Source organism: Prosopis cineraria, unplaced genomic scaffold (assembly GCF_029017545.1).
Source record: "Prosopis cineraria cultivar Desert tree isolate PC_DT_omini unplaced genomic scaffold, ASM2901754v1 PC11, whole genome shotgun sequence".
NCBI lineage: Eukaryota > Viridiplantae > Streptophyta > Magnoliopsida > Fabales > Fabaceae > Prosopis > Prosopis cineraria.
In genome coordinates this window covers 21,095,670-21,113,090 of record NW_026555342.1, presented here as the reverse complement: position 1 = coordinate 21,113,090, position 17,421 = coordinate 21,095,670, and the positions used below count along the sequence as shown (strand labels likewise).

General features: G+C 31.1%; 1 protein-coding gene, 1 long non-coding RNA gene and 1 pseudogene across 2 annotated transcripts; 1 reads left to right on the top strand and 2 right to left on the bottom strand.

Annotated features, from left to right (window-relative positions):
• Nucleotides 1-1,524: 1,524 nt before the first annotated feature.
• Nucleotides 1,525-6,367, bottom strand: LOC129286308 (glutamate receptor 2.9-like; annotated as a pseudogene).
• Nucleotides 6,119-15,830, bottom strand: LOC129285797 (glutamate receptor 2.7-like). The gene is given in 6 exon segments (XM_054921692.1): nucleotides 6,119-6,524; nucleotides 6,527-6,896; nucleotides 7,408-7,805; nucleotides 8,606-8,915; nucleotides 9,674-10,962; nucleotides 15,554-15,830. Coding segments are annotated over 6 exon segments (2,784 nt in total). The 3' UTR covers nucleotides 6,119-6,384.
• Nucleotides 11,502-16,260, top strand: LOC129285798 (uncharacterized). The gene is made up of 3 exons (XR_008587302.1): nucleotides 11,502-11,716; nucleotides 11,820-11,904; nucleotides 15,680-16,260. It is a non-coding gene; the product is annotated as an uncharacterized LOC129285798 (long non-coding RNA).
• The last annotated feature ends 1,161 nt before the right edge of the window (nucleotides 16,261-17,421 follow it).

The following is a 17,421-nucleotide window of genomic DNA, read 5'->3' as shown; positions in this document are numbered from 1 at the left end:
GCCAATCACAAATAAAAGGAAAAAAAAGTGACAAAACAAGAAAACAAAATGAATACTGTATATATATATATATATATATATTTTAAGAGTAAATGCCTGCATAATTTAAGACATTATTATTAAATGCTACCTGTTGACATCAAGAGACCCAGGCTGCTACCAAACTAACATGCTCTAACCCAAGGATAGTAAAACGATAAGCAAATATGATATCAAGTTTGAGTTAGCTGTAAATTTTAAAAATAATGTTAATTATTTATGAATCTACATAACGATTACTATAAATGGATACAAATAATCTTAATTGTTATATCTATGATTTATGAGTTCTCTCTCATTTCTAAATATCCCATTCATAGTTCATTTTTTATAAATTTATAAGTAACTTTCATGAAATTGACAAGTAATGATCTCCCTAAATTCATAAATAGCAATGCATGTAAAATTATGATGAAATTATCAGTTCATTCATAAAGCGAGAACAATTTCCATTTTTTTTATTTTAAAAAAAATCAAATGAGAATAGTTTTGAAAATATTTAAATATAAACATTTATCCAGAGAATTTTTTTATTTTTAAAAAATAAAATTTTTTTTGGAAAACAAAATCCAATGTTCTCTTAAGTTTATAAGATATTTTAAAATATAAAACAAAAGGAAACGCTACCTTTAAACTTAAAAAAAAGAGTGTACCAAATATACCCTCATTTATTAAAAAATAATAATACATGAGGTAACATTTTTCCTAAATAAAAATAATGTATTGAAAATGTTGTAGATGAATAATGAAAATATACAAGATGATTGCTGAAAATAATTAACTCAAAAAATTTTAAATCCAACTTAAAACCATGTTTTTTTTAATTTCAAAATTTTAAGTTTTTATTTGTTAACTGTAATTAATGTTCTTAAAGAATCCTTAAATATCATTTCTCCAATAAATAAAGCTACTAATATTAGTTAAAATGAGGAATGTACACATACATGGTTCTTTTTGAACTATGTAAACAACTAAAAACCATGAATTTCAATATATATGACCCCGATATTCAAAGATGTCAATAGGAGTTCAAGACAATAAGCTAGTAGACTTTCCCTACAAGAAACATAAATTTCACCAAATTTTTATTCCCTCTTTTATTAATAACTGTTACATTTCCTATTCACATCACAAATTAAAGCAAATTACCTTCTTTTAACTCCAAGTGTTAGATATACTCCTCTATTTTCAAATTTAAGTAAATTATAACCAACTCACACATTTTAAGAAAGTTAATTAATTCTAATAATTATGTCTGAAATTGAAAAATTTAGATTAAAATAACAGTATGATCAATCCTTCATTTTTTCCCCCAATCTAATGATACTAACATTTAATGAAGGGCAATTATGGAAAGAGGTTAAAAATTCTCCTTGATAATTATTGTCTTGCGTATAGAAAAAAACAAGAAAGGATGTAAAAACTTTGCTTATATTTAAAAATGGAGGAACTACTTGCGTCTTGTAAGTCATCTATTATCTATTATCAAATATCAAGAGTTCCCATTTGTGTTTCATGCGGTAGAGAACAGAGCACAGTGAATGTTGACACTGGTGATGCAGAACCATGTTCATTGGCACTGACACAGTCCCATCTAGAAGAACAATCAGTTACATCTTGTTGTGCCCCAGTTGTGGGCCCACGTTCCTCATTAAGCTTTCTGCTATAAATCTGCTTAGTCAATTCAATAGCTCTACACCAAACTTTAGTTATAGTATCACTTGTGGGTTCATTATTACCTTCTTGAGTTGAAAAAAGCCTAATGATTGGATGATAGAAAATAGCAAGCAAATGGTAGACGTGACCCCAGAAATGACGATGAGAACCCAGAAACTTCCATGCCTGAAACTCTGTGTATCATTAGAATGTGTTGTTAGAGCAATCTTCTAAGCTATACAACCAATTTGCTTCCAAGTTGGTCAGTTATCCTTGCTCTGACAGTTACAATATTGCTTTAGAAAGATCTTTGGCCACTGGAGAGCCTTTCTGGAACATCTGCATATTAAAACATACATGTAAAAGCCATTTAGCAGAAGGTACCAAACCATTATAAGACCCATCAAGAACAATGTTAAATGTTTAACTGTGTGAAGCTATATGTATATTGTTTGCTATAACTTTATAGAAAATTACTTGCTATCCATGTCTATATATAATAATATATATCGGTTGAAACGCCATACCCACAAGATTCACATAGCTACTTACAAAGCCTAGTCCTCCAAAGCTGGTGGTGGGCTTGGTACTATAGTATCCCTCACAGTATCTACTCATAAATACTTTTTTCAAAAGGGAGTTCAAGAAAAGCAGCTGCCATCGAGTTGTTTTTGAAATTGCTGTCATAATAGTTCTCACCGTATACAGTGATGATGTTTTATGGCTTGAACTTTTAAACTTTCTCTAGGTATGTCCTGATAAATGAGTCACCATCATAGCCAATTTTCATGTTGTTCATCTTCAGCCACTCTATGCTCGTGACATTTGGCCTCAGTTGTTGAACTGTTAGCATTGAAGAAAGGCTAGCTGTGTAGCTTGAGTTTAGAGCCATAACTAGAAGAAGCCATGCTCCCATCACCATACGAGATAAGTTGCTATCATTTTCTCCCCCGTAAGATCATATCAGAGTTGAGTTTAATTGACATTTTAAGACTAAGAAACAATAATATTGACATATGAGGCTGACTATGATACATGACAAAATTGGAAAGGAATCCTACAGAGTACTGCTCAAAATTTTGGAACAAAGTAAAACTAATATGCACTATAATATTACAAAGGGTCTAAGCATGTTAAATTATGTAAAATGTTAGTTCTTAGATCATATATGTGGGGAAAACATGTGAGACACTGCAGAACAGAACATGTTTAATGTAGCAAAGAATGTTAATCATTAAAGTTTAGCTAAAATACTTACTATGGGCAAAGAATAGAGAGGAGAAGGTAAACCAAAAAGCAGTACTAAACTGGTTTTTCCAATTGCCATGAAACTCTGGATTAGGTGCTCGTTCAAGGTACCAAACTACTAACATTGTGTAAATCAAGATGGTACCAGTAACCACCCACACTTTCCAGGTGAAGGGCTTCAAAAACATCCATGTTGAGTCTTCAGACTTCACTGGAACTATCATTGACAATCCTGATTCTGCATATGGCACGGTAAAATCCACATATTGCAGTCTCTCTGCTAGTAAAGTCATGTCTCCAACCACCGAGTCATAAGTCTTTCATCACCAAATTATTCCAAGACAACAAAAAGAACAAATCATGATTTAGTTCAGAGAAGTAGAACAAATGTGGTGCCCATATTGGAAGTTCAATTAAATCTAGCGATCCACAGAACCTATAAACCAAGCATATGCACATGTATTCGCACATGTGAATTCTTATTTACACTAGTGCATACATTCAGTAAGTGAAAAATAGTAGAATTTTTTGTTATGGATGTGGTGATGTCAGAGTTTTCTTATAGCATATGTCAAGAGGAAGATATATTTAAATGTATATGAAATAGAGGGGGCAGCTTGCTAGTCAGGGAAGGGAAAAAAGGTGCTAGATTTGGCTGCTTAAAATTGATTGGCTATGATGCATATCATCTTAAAGAAAACTCAAATGAATGATGGAAGATATGGTTTTCAGTCTTCTACTTTTTGAACACTAGGAAAGAGAAGAGGTTAAATGAAAAGAGATTTTACCGTGTTGTACACCAGTTGAATCTGATCAGGATAGGTTACATTGCGAGGGTGAAACTCATAGGGAAGATCATACCCCAAAAGACCAAGAGCCTTTGTGAATTTGTCAATGCAGAATCCCTCAGGAATCTTTCCATAGTCTACTTTGACAAACTTGGAAAATAAAGCTCTTCCCGGCATTGCAATTTTCAATGGCTTTCTATCAGCAGGCATATTCCAACCTTTTGGAAGCCTCTCTGAATTCCCAGGCCATCGTACAACCCCATCCAAACTTCGTGGGTTAGCAGTAGAATTTTCTTCATTTTTTCCTGTAGGCAGGCTTGTGGTGACCCCTTTTCTTGAGTCCGAAAGTTTATTTCGTTATATCTCTTCTCAACTACATTTACTATCCTTTAATTTGGATAGGATTCTGCAAGAGCTGACCTGCTTCAAAATGAAATTCCCCACTTAAACCAAGGAAATTGCTGGACAATATTTCTCTTTGCATGGCCTTTAATTTGGGCTACTTCTTCTGTCACTTGCTGTTCTTTCTACGGCTTGAATGACAACTTTGATTCTATCACGTGCTTGCAAAGCATAAAATCCTGGGTTGCTATTATCTTCCTCGGGATTATTTGCACGAAAACTTTGTCGGAACCGAGCCTGAAAATCATGATATTCATGTGAGTAGTGCGTTTTGATTCCTAAAGATCCTCCCATATAGGAGGAAATGACAGACTTATCCACATATTCAAGCAAATTAGAATAGATGGGATATATTTTACTTGGTCAATGATGCAGTTGTTGACTGCAAAGTTAAAGACGAAATTGCTGGGCAACAAAATTGCTGAAAAAATGCTGACTATGTGAGTGGGTCACATATGACACGTATGTTCAAGCAACAACGTTGATATGTTGGATATAATTATCTCATCAGTTGATACAAAACAAAGGTTATGGTGAAGGATAGTATCTTTCACTCTAATTTTGAATATGAATTGAGGAATGATATATGGGAATGTTGAAAGTTGCATTCTCGGTGACTTTGAATGCTTATTTTTTATTTTTGAATAAGGAACAGGAAGGCTTCAAGTAGAAGGACGCTAATTTGAATGCTAAAAATGTGTAGTAGAAGACAAATTGCAGGTGGGATCTGGGAAAAAATGTGAAGAGATATAGGGGACCATAGGCGTGAGTTGACATAATTTGGTTTATATATACTTATTTTTCAAAAAATAATTATTCTCCCTTAATAGTATTTTAAAATTGATTTATTTTTAATTTATTTCCTAAATATTTGTTTTAAATTTTATAACTATCTTCTAACCTAGATTATTATCTTTCAATTTAATTATTTAACTTCATCAATAAGTTTCAATTTCATCTTTTTTTTTACTTTAATTTACTTAGTTCTAATTTAGTTTATTTTACTGATAAAACTAATAATTGGAGCTGCGCTCACATGCTTTGTATAAAATTGGAGAAGAGTTATATTATTAATGACTTATAAATAATAATGACTTTTTATAAATTTTATATTTTACACACACACAATATATATATATATATATATTTAAATTGATTTCATTTTATTTTACTGATAGACAAACTTTTAAATGTCATATAAGTTTTTAGAGATGAAGGATATTTTTGTGTTTGAAGTATTTATAAAATATAATTATTATCTTTTTGTATAGAAAAAAGAGAAATGTTTAAGAACAGTATGACCTAAATTTAATGTTTAAGAAATTAAATGAAATCCACTAGTTCAATTGGTTGGATATCGAAAACTAACATGTTCAATTCAGTATCAGAGTCAAAACCATGAACCAGTTCCCACCGCTGAAACTAATAGAAAACCAATGAATTAGAAATCGACTTGAACAGGTAAGAATTTTTTGTTTTTAATTTGAAAATTTTTTAAAAATGTAAATCATGTTTCTAAATTATATTTTATACATTATAGGTCTTAGAAAGAAAAACTAGTGTGCACAAATGTACAAGAAATACGTATATATATACACACACTTATACAACTTTAGATTTTAAAATATTATATAAATATTATATATCATAATTATTTTCTAATTATTTTGAAATCATAAAACACTTATTAATTTTCTTAAATTATATTTTTGAAGACCAGAGCACAATAGTGTCATACAATTCATATAGTTGATCCCATCTAGTAGGATAATGTTTATTGTTATCGTATATTTTTGAAGACCAGGGTACAATAGTATCATACAATTCATATAGTTGACCCCATTTAGTAGGATAATGTTTATTGTTATTGTATATTTTTGAAGACCAATAATAACATATTTATGCCAAATTGAAGAGATAACCCCTCACATTCTTGTCTTCAAATTTTAATTACTAATCAAATGATATTTAAAAAAAAAAAAAAAAGAAACAAAATGATTCATAACCTTAACCTCCAATGTTATATTATTCATCATATAAAATCAGACATCCTACATTATAAATGACACTAATTCAGCAAAATAATTGCCAACTAGTGCTCCAATTTATTTTGTTGGAGCAGGCTAAAATTAGCCCTACTTCTCAAAGAATGCTTAAATGTCATAGACTCCATATATATACACAAGTCACTAACACACAAGCTAAGATTACATAAAGATGCATACAAGAGACATATACGTATTCCATATTATTATAACATTTCTAAGCCAACCGATTGGGTCCGTCGAGGATTAACATAATCACCGGAAGTCCTTACACTCTCCCACCTCGAAGAATTCCGATGGCGAACAGTTTGTGTTCCACCAAATGTTGCAGCTCTTCCTAAATTTTGTTGAAATTGAAACTGCCAATATTGTTGTAAATGCCTGTGGCGAGTCTCCCAAGTGTCCTGTTCAAAACACCATTATCATCAGAAACTTCTACATTAATGTCTTGACCCGCTCCTCTTTCTTGATGATGGCAAGTCCCCAACAGAGCCACGATCAAGAAGATGGTGGAAGTGAGACCACTTATCACATAGAGAATCCAAAAGTCAGCAAGGGTCAGGCTTTCAACTTCAGAAGTTGACGACGTTGAGTCGCTTGAGCAATTATTGGAAGGAGTCAACCATTTGTCTTCCATACTCTTGAGAGTTCCATTTTCTGCTAGCCTTAAAATTCCTTCTGAGAAGTCTTTCACCAAGGGAGAGTTTCTTTGGAATACCTGCTTATATAGTTATAGTCAGAATTCAAAATCTACCTTTGTGACACTACTACAAAAAGGCATATAGGAATGCCATTTTCGGAGCGCTTATATATTTAAAAAAATCCTCAAATAGATGGAGGTAGACCTATGGGAGTATTTATTTAAGAAAGTGCTTCAAAAGAACTAACTTATAGGAATATTTTTTTTTTCAAAAAAAAAATTGGTAGGTTTCTATTTAAAAAAAATTACAAAACCTAAGGGAACATTTTATTTATAAGCATTCCAAAAGGTTAACAAATTTTTATTTTTTTAAAAAAAATTAATTAAAACCCCTGGAGAGTTTCTTGTAGGAGCCCAAGGAAGTGCTCCTATAAGTCTCAGTTAATACACATGGAAGTGCCCAGATACGGACCACTTTCAAAGCATTTATGTTGGCTTTTTTTTTTTTTTTTGGTTGGTAGTGTGAATGAAAATATAATGAAAAATTCAAAAATCAAGTTAAAATTAAGAAAGGTTGCAAGGTACTCACAAAGCCAAGGCCTCCAAATTTATAGCTAACAGAAATTGCAGTATATTCGTTGCAATACTTGCTTAGGAAAACCTTCTCATATGGGCTCTCAAGAAAGAGAGCAGAAATTTCTTTGCTTTTAAACTTGGCCACAAAGTCAGGTTCACCATCAAGATCTCTAATCTGGTCTCTGGGGAATCCATACACATTGAGCAGGTAGTTCTTCACAAATTGACTGCTATTATCACAGCCAACCGTTAACTTATTTTGCTTCAGCCACTGAATGTCTCTCTCATTATTCATGCGTTTTACAGTGAGCATAGAAGACAGATTTGCAGTGTAGCTTGAAGTCAGAACAAAAACCAGAAATAACCATACAGCAACCACCGCTCTTGCTGAGTTCCCGTGCGGTTTATCCCCTGAGGAACATCATCAAGTTAAAAGATAATAATTAAGATGCTGATTATTGTTATTAAGGAAATAGATGTAGACATTTTTAGACAAAATCATCAGTTAAACTTGATTCAGGAAATAAAACTTATAAGTGCCAATGGTTGGATTGAGGGGGGAAGGATTTGATATGCTCCTTAACATCATTGAGGAGAAAAAATTATAGTGCAAGACTACTAGAATTTTGTATTAATCACACTTAAGCTGGATGTACTCATGTTATGAGTTTGACAAGTGAAGTGGGGACTTGGGTTTTATAAGTTCAAGAACTCTTCTACCCAATAAGTTTTTTGGGATAAGTTTTCTTTTAGACTTATACTTATCATTAGTGTCATTCATTGAGATGCCCGAAGGGTTATTAGCCAGTAGGAGGCTAAGTAAAGTACTATAGAGTATAGCTATTAGGGACATAAGCACTCAAACAAAGTGGCGTTGTTTTGAATATCACATTAAGGAGCCTCAAAAGTAAAGTGAGATAAGTTCATGGGGCTCTTTTCCTAAACTAGCAAGTTTTTAGGATGTGTTTTTCTTAGTCCTTGTAACAACTCATCACAAACTTATATGGTTGTGATTTTGACTAATCATAATGTTTTAATTGCTCGACTTCATCTTACATCTAATAGAAACCTAAAAGTTATTTGGACTGAACAACGCTTAAATTATAAATTAACCCTTAGTAACAATACCATAAAACTCAAAGCAAAATAGGGAAGAGAAGTAAGATCAACATAGAGCTTGCATTTTTTTTTCAGTTGCGATTGAATCTTACCGTGAGCGAAAAATAGAGAAGAAAAGGCGAACCAAATTGTGCTGCTGAATTGAGTTTTCGTTGATCCTTCTTTATAGTAAGGGTTTAAGGGACGCTCCAAGAGCCAGATGGCAAGCGTTGTGTAGAAGAAGATAGCAGCAGTGGCCAACCACATTTGCCAGCTAAATGGCTTCACGAACAGAAATGTCGTCCCTTCCCTCTCTGCTGGAAATATGAGTGAAAGGCCTGAGTCTGTGTATGGCTGTGTGAAAGATACATTCTTGGATCGACCTTCAAGTATCGTTACGTCTCCAACAACAGCATCATAGGACTGTCATAATTCAGTGCAAACCAATAGGATTAGCTTTTTTCCCCACTTTACCCATTATATTTATTGACAACTAATCGCACTCAACTTTAATTTAAGATTCTGCATATTCATGACTTAATTGACTATCTCCCAGCCAGATAATTTACTGAATTGACTAATTCAAAAGCATATTGATCATTGAGTTATAATGACTGGGGTCAAGTTAGAATTTTCAAAAGTTATTAATTAGAATTTGACGAATGATGACATACTGTTATCTTATGAAAATCAAATAAAAAATTAATTAAAATTTTAAGGGGGGAAACATATCAAATTAACAAAGAAGAAAAGAACTGTATATATATATATATATATATATCCTATCAAACAAAGAACTAAGTATATGAATGCGCGTTTTGTGAACTAATCGACTACTCAAAATTTTATCTTTTCCCCCTTATAGATGATTCAAAATATTTATTTTTGGCATTTTGCAATCAAAGAAGATTTTTTTCCCTCCGTCATATATGGAACAGGTCTTAGTTAAAATGAAGAAAAGTCCAAGGAGAGTGTTTCCCCTTAAAAAAACAAAGGTTTAATGAGACAGAAAAATTTTAAGAAATATAGGCAGCCATATTATCTGAATTCAGACATCCATAACTAAGTATATCTAATTAATGATTGAATTAATAGTAGGAAATGATATGCATGTACTAGCTAGCATTTCATATATAGTTAAATATAGGGAAATTAAAAAAAATATAAAGTTGAGACTTTACCTCGTTGGCAACACTCTGTATAAGCACATCATAAGATACATCGAAGGGGTAATATTTATATGGCAGACCAGAGTACCGATGTTTGATCTGTTCTTGAATCGTTTCAAAAAGATCAATACAAAGGCCACTATATTTCCCAGGAGACTCTTCCTTCACATAATTTTCAAAAGCAGGATTTGTAGGAATTGCTACTTTCAGAGGACTTACATCCGAAGGCATGGTCCATCCTGTTGGAAAAGTAGCATCATCATTATTGTTTAGATTCTTCTGACCTCCAGGCCAAACCAGTGGACCACTAAGATTATTTGTAGCAGCTTCACTTCCTTTCTCTATGTCTTCCAAAGATTTAAAGAACTTCAAGTTTGGTACCCAAAAGTCCAGTTCTGTGTATTTCTTGTTAACCACATTTATCACTCTTAACAATGGAGTCTGTGACAAATGGCCTTCGTCGAACCCTATGTTACCAGTTAAACCAGAGAAGTTGCTAGATAGCATTGAGTTCAACAAAGCCCTTGAGTTATAAGTGTTATTAGTACCACTCATCTTCTCTAGGGCTTTTGTGATGATCGTCATGCTATCATAAGCTTGCAGGGCATACAATCCGGGATGAGACTGGTTTTGAAATTTTTCTGTGAAATGAGTATAAGCACGTGAACTTGTAGAATAGTAGCTTTTGATTCCAATAGTACCTTCCATGGACGATAAGACAGTCTCATTGACTAAGTCCAGCATTCCAGCAATGTCCTCATTGATAATCCAAGCCGATTCTTTCCCTAAGAACCCTAGTTTCTTAGCTTCTCTAAACAAATGAGTCACCATGGGCAATGATGCTTTGAGAACAATGAAAACCCTAGATTGTGCTGATAATAATAGCTTAATCAGTTCATCAAGAACATACCCTTTTGGATCAGGTAAAGAAGAAAATGGTGGAAGGAAAAGCCTGCGCTCAATTTGGGAATTAGTCTTCAAGAGGAATTCAGAAAGGAGGGTTAGCATGCTTGAGTCAGTACTATAAGAATCATCTTCATATATGACTATAACCTTTTGCCAGTTATATGCATGAACAATATCAGATATGCAGTTCATATTTGCAGTCTGGTTCTTGGCCATTTGAATCAAGAAAGGCCAACGAAATGGAATTGATGAAGATGGTGAAGATATTGAAGGAGGTGAGAATGAAATTACTGGAACGTGAGCTTTGTCTCCAAGATCGGCTACAAAAGATGCTTCCTGCCAGGCCTCCATTCCAATTATAACTTTCACTTTCGTCTTGTTTATAAGCTCCTCAGCTGGAAAACAAAGTAATTACAGGTGATTAAATCATGCATTATTAGAGATAAAGTAGTCTCACATGTAATAATTTGAAAGTAGATTAGAAATATATAAAATTTGAGATATGTCTAACTATAAGTTAAGCTATTTTGGTAAGAATTTTGCATTGGTATTGAGAGTCATCCAATCTAGGGACATGAACAACGGAAAATAGAGAAAAAATAATAAAAAAACATAAGAAAAAACTAGGAAAAAAGAAGAGAAAAAGCAGTTTATTGAAAAAAAAAAGAAGAAAAAAAAACAAGAGATTAAAAAAAGAGAGAAGAGAGAGAGTGAGAGAGGAAAAGAAATGAAAATTATGGATCTAAGGTGTTAAAAGCCATGAATTTTGTAATAATATTTTTACTTGTAATTATATTAATTCTTGAGATAAATAAAATAAAAAGGAAAGTTGACGTGGTGGTAGTTGTGTAATTATATGAGGGCCCAAATTCGAATCTGACCATGGCACAAGGGGCTTGTTGTAATTTGATTTTATAATTGATGAAATTACCAAAACGCCTTTATCTCCCCAGATTTTTCTCTCCTTTCTTGTCTTTTTCGTGCGTTGTGAGAGCGAGGGGGAGAGAGAGAGAGTTGGAGAGCGGAGTATCAAACCCTGGCCATATCATCTATAGATTTCTGCCGTCTTCCTTCTAGTTACCGATCGCGCCGTCGTTCGCTTGAGGCACTGTCGCCGGCGAGTCTGCTGCCATTTAGCCAGCCACTGTCGTGAGTTCTTTCCCTGATTTTTCGTTATTTTCTCTACTCGTTTTCCATGGGTTCACGCCGTAATGCTTCTTGTTCCCTCCTGTTTTCGTTGCTGTGTTATAAGTCTGTTATGGGAAGTGGAGCACGCAAGAGTTTGGGTTGCCCGTTGGAGGACCGTTACTGAAAATCCTTCTCCCTGTTCAGTTGAGGTTCTGTTTCTTCTCCCTCTCCGTGCATCTTTGGTTCGTTTGAAAATGAGCTGCTTTGATCTCTTCTTCTCCCCTTGATTAACTAGTGCGTATGAGGTGTGATGTAGCATTGTTGAAGTTTCAAATTTCTCTTTTACTTTCTGCTGCTGTCGTGTTGTGTAGGGAGGAGGAAAAAAAATTCAAATTTGTGTTGAAAAATTATTTTGAAGCGTGATAATGATATGCATGTGGGTCATAATTTTGGAGTTACATAAATTTTGTTTGCATTGGTTGGTGATTGAAGTTGAAAAAAAAAAATGGTTCTCCTTTTTTGCTGTTGTCCGTGACTGATTATACTTGTTTAGGAGGGGAAACTTAATTTAAGTTGAAATTTATAGTAATAAAAAGAAGGAGATGATGGTATGTGGATTTGAGTTTTAATTATAAATGATTGGATTATTAATATTGTAAGGTTTTAGGGAAGTTGAAATTTAAAAAGAAAAGGTTAATATTAGTTTCTTAGTTAATGCTCACAAAGTGTTTGATAAAATGTCTATTAGAAGAATTATGCTTAATTTTACATTTTTAAATTTCATTAGTCTTTGTGAGAAGTTTGTTAGCATGGAAGTTAATGATTTATGAATTGAGTTGTAGATTGCAAAAGGATTTGATTATGAATTTGTATATAATTATTTAAATTTTTGGGAATTGTATGGTTATTAGTAGGTTGTTGGATATTTTAATGGAATGGTTGGAAATAATGTACCAAAAATGTTTGGTATATAGCCAAAGAGAAAATTATGTCTCAAGGAAGTAGATTGGCATTGCTAAAGTGATGTGGAAGAGAGTATTGATATAAATATAATACTTGGACCAACTCTAAAGCATGAATTTTGATTTTAGAAATTTAAATGATGATAGGAATTGTGTAAAAAAATTGAAAATCTATTAAAATTTTATTTATTCATATCCTCATAGGGTGTGTGAAAGAACAAGACCATGGTAGAATTAAAGGAAGACTATTTTTAAGAATTTAAAACTCCGACATGTAAATGAATAGCATTTCAATTAATTTACTTATAACAATTCTAAATTTGATTAACTTATGTATTCAAAATTTCAATGGTTTATTATATTAAATTATTATCTTTTCAATTATTCTACATATTTGTTTAAGTTTATTATTTTTACTCTTTTAAATTTTATTTTTGGGATGCTATTCATTGAAAATTTATTTTAGTCTCAAATTCATTAGGTAATGCCGATCCTACTATTGACCACTAAGGGTATGCAACTGTTTGGGTGAAATTTTGCTTATCATTATCTCCTTTTGATGTAAATATTTGAGCTCGTGTATTTTAGTTTCGAAGTAAGGTTATGTGTTTTTTGCAATCTATAGTTAAGGTTTTCATTTTGTTGTATACAGTATTTGTTAGTTGGAAGGAGCTGAGTTCTTAAATTACTTTATGTTTTAATTAAATATTGTATTGTAGACTTTGCAGGAGGTTCTATTTATAGGGAAGGTTTTGTTGAAATTTTTATAAAAATATTAAAGTTTTTTTTATAATAATTATTATTATGTACATCATAATTTTAGTACAAATTTAATTATATTTTAAAATGAAAAAGATTTCTCAATTATAACTTAAAAGATGTGTGATATGATTCACATCTCATGTCAGTTATCTTCTATTTTTTCAGGCGTGACATAAGGCTACCAAAAACAAAAGTATAAACTAAAACAAGAAAAAGAAAAAAAAGTAGTAAAGGAATATTAGAGATAAAGTAGTATTATATCTAATAATTAGAAAATAAACTAAGAATTTATAAAATTTGAGATGTGTCTAACTAAATAATTTTAATTATTTTGGTGAAATAGATTATTGATCATTCATAATTTTTTATATATTTTATCCCATATTTTTCATGCATTCTAATGATAATTTTGGGCTAATTTGGGTTTGTTATATATTATTTGGGATTATTAGCTAACTTTAATGAATAATATATTTTTGCAATAATTATGAGAATTTTGAGCTTAAATTGTTAATATTTATGTTCCTATTTTTAATATGGTTTAATTTTGTCAATCTATAAATTGATGATGTGGTATTTATTTTGAGCTTAATTTGATTATTATTTGAGTTTTTGGCCATTTTGTGGCAAAATGATAATTATTGAAAAAATTAATATGAAAATATTTCATGAGACATGAATTTATTTTGAACATAATTTACACAAATAGGTTCATTTGATTTTTCAAGTTATAGAAGTACAATTAATAAAATTTGATGGTAAAGATTAATTTTTAGATTTCAAAAGACATTTAATAGTTAAAACTTTGAAAGGTACTTTTTAATTCATTAAACATACTATGTTAAATCATGGCAAAGAAAAATTAAGGAAATTTGTCTTTTCTTTTTTATCTACTTTTTTATTGGCATTTTTTTGAATTTAATGGTTGAATTTTTTTTTTAATTTCCTACATTTTCTTCTTGTCATTAGATTCCCCCCCCCCCCCAAAAAAAAAATCCATCTCTTCCTTTCGCATTCAGCCAAAACATAGGGAGGGAGGGAGCTTTAGTTTTTTTAGGATATTTCTTTTAATTATTTAATTAAAAGCAGGCAAGATTTTAATTTTATTTTTAATTATTGTAAATAAAAAATAAATTTTTTTTAAAATAAATTAATAAAAATATTTAATTTTTTAATTGAATAAAGATATAAGAATTTATTTATTAAAAATATGCTAATAATATTTTATACTTAAAAATAAATAAAAAAAATTTTTATATGTAAAAGACAGAAGGAGTAACTGATAAGTTTTTTTCCCTTCATCTTTCATTGACCACACCCACGACAAAACCATTCTGGTCAACGATAAATTTCTCTCTTTTCATGAAGAGGGTTCAGAACCAATAAAAATTTTATATCAAATCAAACCGAATCAAATCAATATAAATTAATTAAAATTAATTATAAATAAGATTTGATTTAACTTTTCTTCTAGCAGTATTGGTTGGTTCGGTGGGACCATTCATTCATCCATCTCATTTCCTCACTCCATTTGTTTATTTCACGCGCGCACACCACACGGTTTCCTTATCCACTCATTCATCAATGTCCATTTATCCACCATCAGCCACGTGAACCCTTATCCAATCATTCATCAATTTCTTGTCCTTTCTTCCATTTCCCATCCCATTTTCGCACACCTTCACACATCAAAATTTCATCCATTTTCCATTATTCCCCATGGCCGTGACTCACAATAAGCTTGAAGGAAGATGATTCACTTGAATAGGACATAAGAGCAATTTTTCATTTATCTTTTCAAGTCAGGAGCTTAAAATTATTTAATCATTTTAAGTTATAATACTTAAATGTAATTTAGTTCTGGTTGTAGATATTTTGAATTTTGAATTTATATTTAAATTGAATCTATGTTGAATTTGTTGCTGTAATTTATGTTTATATAACCTCTAAATTGTTTTCTAGAAAGAATAATGACCTAAAATTAGCATATGCTATATTAAATCAAATTAGTTTAATTGAGTGTTGAGACAACTAATTAAGGCATCAGCAATTATTCTCAAACATACTACTTAATGTAAAGAATTTTGACACTCATTAAAAAGATAAATATAAATAAAAACTATATAATACTGACCAGCTGAAGCCGCCTGCAATGGATTTCTTAGAGAGTGACGAAAATGGAGGGATATGTTGAGACTCTTTGAATGGTTATTGAAGTTTTGGGCTGCAATTTCCATGGCTGCTTTCTGTTGTTTTCCAGATGGAGAATCAACATCAAGAATTGCACCAACATCAAAATTGATTCCATTACTGCTATCAGCTGCAGCTTCTGTGAAGCAATTGAGAAGGAGAATGGAAGTGAACGCAGCAGCAAAAAGAAGAAGCAAAAGGCTTCGATCTGCATTATTCATAGCCTTGGAACGAATAAGTTTGATGATTTATGTCAGCTATAAGATTGCAAGTCGTAGTTGTGTTTGCGTCCTTCAGCTAGCAAAAGTTACAGAAATCAAGCCTTATGTATAATAGTTTGATGATGGAGGTGAGAACCAGTTCGGCTGTTTCTTGCACAAGTTGCAAAAGATCGATTTGAGCCGGCTTAGAAGTCAAATAAAGTGACGATAAATCTTCCGGGTTCTGCGAGTAGTTCTTGAAAATTAGAATCTTTGACTAGAAATGTTGTGTTGAAACGTGTCAGTAACAGAGACACGTAAACAGGAATTTTGTTATCTGACGATTTTTTCTTGGGAAAATTTGCCAGAAATAATTAAAAAAATTCCTTAAATTTCTGAAACTTCATTACAAGTTCAGAATACTAAATTGAAATTAAAATTCTTCAAAACATGATAAGATTATCTCTGTTAAAATTCTGTAGCAATCTTGTTCTTATCTCTGTTGTATATTGTTTATTATTCGTTAGACTGTTGTTCATTATGTTAGTATGATTTGTTTGTATCTTAATTTTATGTGGTTCATTACTCTTTAAATTATTGTTTATTGCTCTAGTTCACTTATTCATTACAATACTTTCACTTAAATTAATTTCAACTGTTGCTTTCATGTTAACATAATTTATTTGTATCTTTATTGCATGTAGTTCATTATCTTTTAGAGTGTTGTTCATTACCTTACTTTATTTATTCATTACAACACTTTCATTTGAATTAATTTCAAGTTTTACTTTCATATTAACACAACTTGTTCATGTCCTAAGTATATGTTGTTCATTACCCTTCAAACTATTGTTCATTGCGTTACTTCATTTGTTTATAACCCTACTTATTTATAGTTCATTTTTTAAATTAAATTTCTTTTCTCTTTTAATAAGGACTATCTTGTCATTTTTTTAAAAATTTTAATTTCCATTTAGTACTCTAAACTTGTAATGAATTTTCAAAAATTTAAGGATTCTCTTTTTATTATCTCTAGTCTAGGGATCTTCAATAAAAATTTTTCTTTTTTCTTTCTGTTCTTTTTTTTTTTTCCCCATAGCATATATAGTTAAGATCATAAAATAAAGGGAGAATTTCATCTAGGGCACTTAAAGGAGAAAAAAATTTCACTTTGAAGCCCAATACACTTTGAAATTATTCTACAGGCCCAAGGATTTTTTTTTTTTGCAAATATATAATTTCTCTTAGTGAGAAATAAAGAACCTTAGATTTATTAAGAATGGACAATTACTTATTAATACATGAATATAAATATGAATTTATGAACATCTAGTTATAAAAATTTAAACTTATTTCGTGATTAATTGTAGTTCTAAATATATGAAATCAAAAATTTTACACTTTAATTTATGAGTAGATAAAGTTGTACTTGTGAATATTTAAACTTTATGTTATAAATTTTTAAGTTAGCCGCCAAGACGAACTTGTCAACCTTGAACAAGAATTTCACCACCAATGAATAGTTACTTGTTAATGAACCTAAAAATGTGACTTGGTAAATATATAGTTGTAAAATCTAAATTTACTATCATGATAAATCTTAGTTATGAAT